The sequence below is a fragment of the Nematolebias whitei genome, unplaced genomic scaffold, assembly GCF_014905685.2.
Source record: "Nematolebias whitei isolate Nwh7 unplaced genomic scaffold, NemWhi1 Nwh_scaf_1878, whole genome shotgun sequence".
NCBI classification, from domain to species: Eukaryota; Metazoa; Chordata; class Actinopteri; order Cyprinodontiformes; family Rivulidae; genus Nematolebias; species Nematolebias whitei.
In genome coordinates, this window is record NW_023620423.1 from 1,528 (window position 1) to 6,818 (window position 5,291).

The following is a 5,291-nucleotide window of genomic DNA, read 5'->3' on the forward strand; positions in this document are numbered from 1 at the left end:
GTTCTAGATCATTTTATCCAAGGACTTATTGGATTAGCAGATTTAAAAAGAACATAACTTTTACATGAAGTTTATATTATTTGAAGTTTCTGAATTAAAATATTAGAATTGTACATTAATTTACCTAAAAACTTGTCTACTACTGCTTGAATTGCTTCCAAACAAAAGGAAAACTATGAAGTCATCCATTTCATTTTCTTGTAATTTCTGGGTCAAAGTGGGCGTTTATCTCCAGCGAGGCAAAAAAAAAAAATTTGAGTCATTTCGCCAATCACTGAAGAAATATTAACTTGTCCATGTCTAAAACTTTCCTTGTTTATTCAAGAAATAAAACAAAATACATAATTCAAGACCAGTTTAATATAAGAAACTTACAGAAGCAGAAATGTTCAGCCATGTCATCAATCATTTGTGAATAAGGATAATTAGACAAACCAGACAAAATCAAAGTTTGAGAGTTTGTAAAACAGATATCATAAAGATAAACAAGTTCATAACTAAAAATGAGGACTTTAATCAAAATGTATCTCAATTTCAGCAGGAAACGAGGCTTCAATATTCTCCGGTGCGATTGAATGAGTGAACGAATGTTCCAGCAACAGCTTCTTCTGGAGGAAAATCAGCCCGCACTCCTCACAAACAAAGTCCTTCGTTTTCCTGAAGTGAGTCCGTCTGTGCTTGACCATGCTGTTGGACAACCTGAAGCTTTTATCACACTTGTCACATTTATATGGTTTCTCTCCGGTGTGGAGGCGCATGTGGATCTTCAAGTAGCTTGACTGGATGAAGGATTTGCTGCACTCGTCGCACTTGTACGGGCGCACGCCGGTGTGGTATCTGCTGTGCCGCAGGAGCTCGTTGCTGGTCAGGAAGCGCTTGTCGCAGACTTTGCAGGGGAACGGCCGCTCGCCGGTGTGGAGGAGCTCGTGCCGCTTCAGCGACATCTCTTTCATGAACTGCTTCCCGCAGGTGGTGCAGGGGTACCTGACGCCGATGTGAACTTGCTCCACGTGGTTTCTGAGCTGCATCTTCGTGCGGTAAGCCATGTCGCACTGCGTGCACACCCAGGGTTTCTCCTCTGAGTGGGTGCCCATGTGGACCGTGAGCTCAGAGGCTGAGCGGTACGCTTTCCCACACTGCCAGCAAAGGAAGGGTTTCTCCCCGGTGTGTTTCCGCTGATGAACCGTCAGACAGTTGGAGGTCCTGAACTTCTCCTGACACACGTCACAAACAAAAGGAAACACCTCGTTGTGCACTCTCTGGTGCATAACGAGGTACGACAGCAGGGTGAAGGTTTTGTCACAATCGGGACAAGAAAAAGGTCCAGTGAAGTTGTGCTGCTTCTCGTAGTGCTCCCTCAAGCGTCTCAGCACGGTGAAAGTCTCGCCGCACACCGTGCACTGCACCGGCCTGTGCATTAGCTTGTGCCTCTCAAAGGCGGGCTTGTCCGGAAGTACCTTCTTGCACTCTTTGCAGAAGAGCGGGTTATGAATCCTCTGGTGCACTTTGAGCGTCGTCATGGTCTTGAACTCTTTCCCGCAGTCGTCACATTTCTTTAAAACGCCCAAATCGACGTTACAAACGTTCTCCTGGTGCTCCTTTAAGGCCGACAGCTCCTGAAAGTATTTCCCACAGTTTGAGCACCAGACAGGCATCTTTGGCAGACGGCTGGGACTGCTCGCGTCGCTTTCACTCGGCCTCTTTTTTCGCAGGAAGCGGACGTTTTTGTTACGACAAATGGCGTACAGGTGGTGCCGTTTAAGCCCGTCCAAGTGTTTAAAACGTCTCTCACAATGGATGCAATGATACGGCCAATCTACCATGTGGCTCTGGATGTGCTGGTTCAATTCTTTGAATCTAACAAATGTTTTGGAGCAGACCGGACACACCTTAAGGTTTTTGTTAGTGATGCTGGGTACAGGTGCAAACGGACCCTCCACAGACGTGTCTGCAGGCGCCTCCGAACTCTGGTCCTTCTCCTGTAAATCGCCGCCGTCCAAAGTCTGAGAAGTAACGCCAGCAAACATCTGTTCCAGCTTCTTGCACTGCTCCACCTTGATGCCCTCGTGACCTTTGAGAGTCTGATGTTTCTTTATCGTGTCTTTGTACTTGAAGCCCTTCTCACATGTGACGCAGACGAAGGGTCGCTCTTCAGAGTGGGATCGCAAATGCTTCTTTAGGTCCCTGGACTGGTGAAGGATCCTGCAGCAGATGGGACAGACTTTAACTTTTTCCGAGTTGTCTGAAGACGAATGGGAATTGGACTGCGGTTTCTCTGCGGGGAGAGTTAAGCGAGGTTCGTTTTTTTCTGTCCGAGGATCCGATTGTGGCTCTTCGTTGTTGTCTGGCTGTGGATCCGAGCGCGGCTCCTCGTCCTCCTCCGGTTGAGGATCGGAGCGTGGCTCCTCGTCCTCCTCCGGTTGAGGATCGGAGCGCGGCTCCTCGTTCTGTTCTGCCTGCGGATTAGAGCGCGGCTTCGCATTCTTTTCCGGCTGCTTGTTCTCCTTGCTCTTGCAAATCTGCTTTTCGTGTCTTTTTAACACGTAAGGGCTCTTGAAAGTCTTCTCGCAGAAGGAACACTTGTACGGTCGGTCCTTTAAATGGGACCTAACGTGTCGTTCCATATCGCCTTGCCGGGCGAAGTATTTCCCACACACAGAGCAGTTTTTGTTTTCTAACACCTCAGAAGTGCTGGGTTCTTCCGATTCCTTGTCTTTGATCTCGTCAGTACCTTCTCCCTTTAGATGAACGCGCATCGTGTGTCTGTTTAAGTCATACTGGTCCCTGAACCGTTTGTCGCAGCTGCCACACTTGTACCTAAAGTTCTGCTTTGCACTGTGAATGTCCCTGTGTCGCCTCATGGCTGCAGCTCGCAGGAACGTCTTATTACATACAGGACACGTTTTAGTGTCGGGGTGTTTTTTTCGTTTCTTCTTAGCTCTAACTGAATCGTTCTTTGCTTTTAAAATTCTTCGTTTCAGCCGCAGTCTCTTGCTTTGCTTCAGCGGCTGAAAAGCTGCAGGCTTTAAGGCGTCGCCTAAAACCTTGTCTGCTGCTGCTGCTGCTTCCTCCGCTGTTCTCCTCACGTTGACTTCAGTTTCCTGGTGATCACTGGGCTCAACAGGACTGGGAGGCTGCTCTATCTGAATGTAGTCCAGCAGGGTCACCGTTTCATTCTCCACTTTGACAGTCAGGCAGTCTTGCAGCTGGTCTGATGGAGACTCAATTTGGTCAGGATGGATCAAGACCTTCTCCACTTGAGGAAGGGACAGCGACGACAGGATGCAGTTTCCAACTGCGGATGAAATGGTTTGAGTTTCATCTGTGGAGGAAATGAAGAAAACAGTTTGGGATCTGTTACTCAGCTGTTAGAAAATGTGTTTTAAACATTTTTGCTGCTCAATTTGTGACCAGTAAAAAAAAGATGAAACAAGCAGACTCACCAGAGAAATCAAAATGTCCGAGCGTCACGTGATAATGCAGCACAGATTTTAAGTTGTGGGGGTCGGGTACTGAGTCGGCGCACTCCTCCAGGGCGGCGGGGATGGCACTGAGCATGGAGGCGGTCTGAAAGGCAGAGAACACAAAAATCAGAAACTGAGCTCAAAGCGTGTTGATCATGCATTTCATTTTAATATTGATCATCTTAAATATCTTGATTTATTCAATCTGGGTTTAAGTATTAAAGGTACTGTCCAGAGGCGCATTTCTTTTCAGTAATAGTTGAACAACAATAATAAAACTCCATCCGTCAGGAGTAAACGCTATGAAGGTTAGGAGTTTCAGATCAAATACCATATTTTTCATTGTATAAGTCACTTTTTTTTTTGCAGAATTTACATGCTCTGCCACTTCTAGACCGAAGCGACATATTTATGGACTTTTTTCCCATATTTACAAACCAAATTTTGGCTGAGATATGACCGTTTTCATTCATTCTGACTGAAAAAAAATGTAGCAGTAGCATAAAAAAAAGAAACCGTCCAGATGACCTGACTGAAAAATGTTGGACTGTATTCCTGGATTATTGAGAATGGACTTTGTTGTAGCAGTATCATTTTCCGCCACTAGATGGCAGCAGAGTAGTAATATCAGCGGCGAAATGCAGCTACTGTAATTTGACCATTAAAGTGCATTTATTAAGTAAAAGTTCAACTGAGATACACGTTTATGATAATTTTGAGCAAACAAATAATTAATTTAGGTGCTTTTCTTGTTAAATTTTGAAGAAACGTGCAGCGTTTCTCCTTTTTTCCTCCCTCTGCATGCTCCCAGGAGAACCGAGGCAGCGGATGCAGCTGATTTGACCATTAAAGTGAATTTATTGAGGAAAAGTTCAACTGAGACACACCTTTGCTATAATGTGGAGCAAACAAACAATTGTTTTTAAGTGTTAATTTTGTTAAAGTCCTCCTGCGCACGCTCCCGCCATTTGGCAGCCCATCGATTTTTGAACACCGGGCCACATTTCCGGGTTGTCAGCAGTGACACGTAATAGATGAGCCATATACGGCGAAGCGACATATTTATGGATTTGTTCACTTTTTTAGACAAATATGGACTGATGCGACTTATAGGGCGGTGCAACGCGTATGGTGGATAATACGGTAAACCATTGAAGGAGGCGAGTGAGGCTGAAAAGGTTCTGTTTCTAACAGTAGCTCTGCTACCTGCTGAATGTCTGGTACTGGGAGAAGCTTCTCCATTCTGGACAGGAAGTCCAACATCAGCATCTGCAGAGCGTTGTCATAATCAGGTCCAAAATCTGCAGGGAAAACATCCTGGGGACAAACAATCACAGGTTATACACCAGCGTTTAAGTACACAACATTTTTTTAGTTAGTGGTGCTTTATGTGCTAGATGCAAAATCTTAAAAAAAAAAAAACACCTGGAAGAACTTATCCTTTTCTTCAGGATCTTTTAAAAACAACTTGACTTGATCCACAAATTTCGTCTCAGGAAAACTGATATTTGTGAAACACGGCTGAGGAAACAAAACAAAGCAAAGTTGTAGTTTATGTTCAAATACTGTGATGCAATACAGTTAACTAACACATTTTAAAATGAGCCAACCTGTGCTGTCCACGTCGATATGAGGGTCTTTATCCGGTCCAGGTGAATATCAACGGATTCTGTGTCTACGATCTGCTTGGAATGACACAATTCCAGAAGAACCTGCAAGAAACATTTTAGCTCTGAGTAAAAAAAAAAATCAAACCGAATGGCACAAACACACGCACGTCAAATGTCTTTCTTCACCCGTGCTCTGAGTCCCAGGAGGAGCTGAGCC

At 45.0% G+C, this 5,291-nt stretch overlaps 1 protein-coding gene across 1 annotated transcript; it reads right to left on the reverse strand.

The window, feature by feature from the left end:
• Positions 1 to 415: 415 nt before the first annotated feature.
• Positions 416 to 3,322, reverse strand: LOC119429514 (zinc finger protein 11-like). Its single transcript, XM_037697131.1, has 2 exons — positions 3,277 to 3,322; positions 416 to 3,211 (listed from the first exon to the last, which is right to left on the reverse strand). The coding sequence occupies exons 1-2, from the start codon at positions 3,320 to 3,322 to the stop codon at positions 513 to 515; spliced, it is 2,745 nt and encodes a 914-aa protein (XP_037553059.1). The 3' UTR covers positions 416 to 512.
• Positions 3,323 to 5,291: the final 1,969 nt, after the last annotated feature.

Coding starts and splice junctions, on each gene's coding strand:
- LOC119429514 (XM_037697131.1), bottom strand. CDS start 3,322: ATGAAACTCAAACCATTTCATCCGCAGTTGGAAACTGCATCCTGTC. Junction 3,212..3,276: donor GTTGGAAACTGCATCCTGTC/GTCGCTGTCCCT, acceptor AGTCTCCATCAG/ACCAGCTGCAAGACTGCCTG.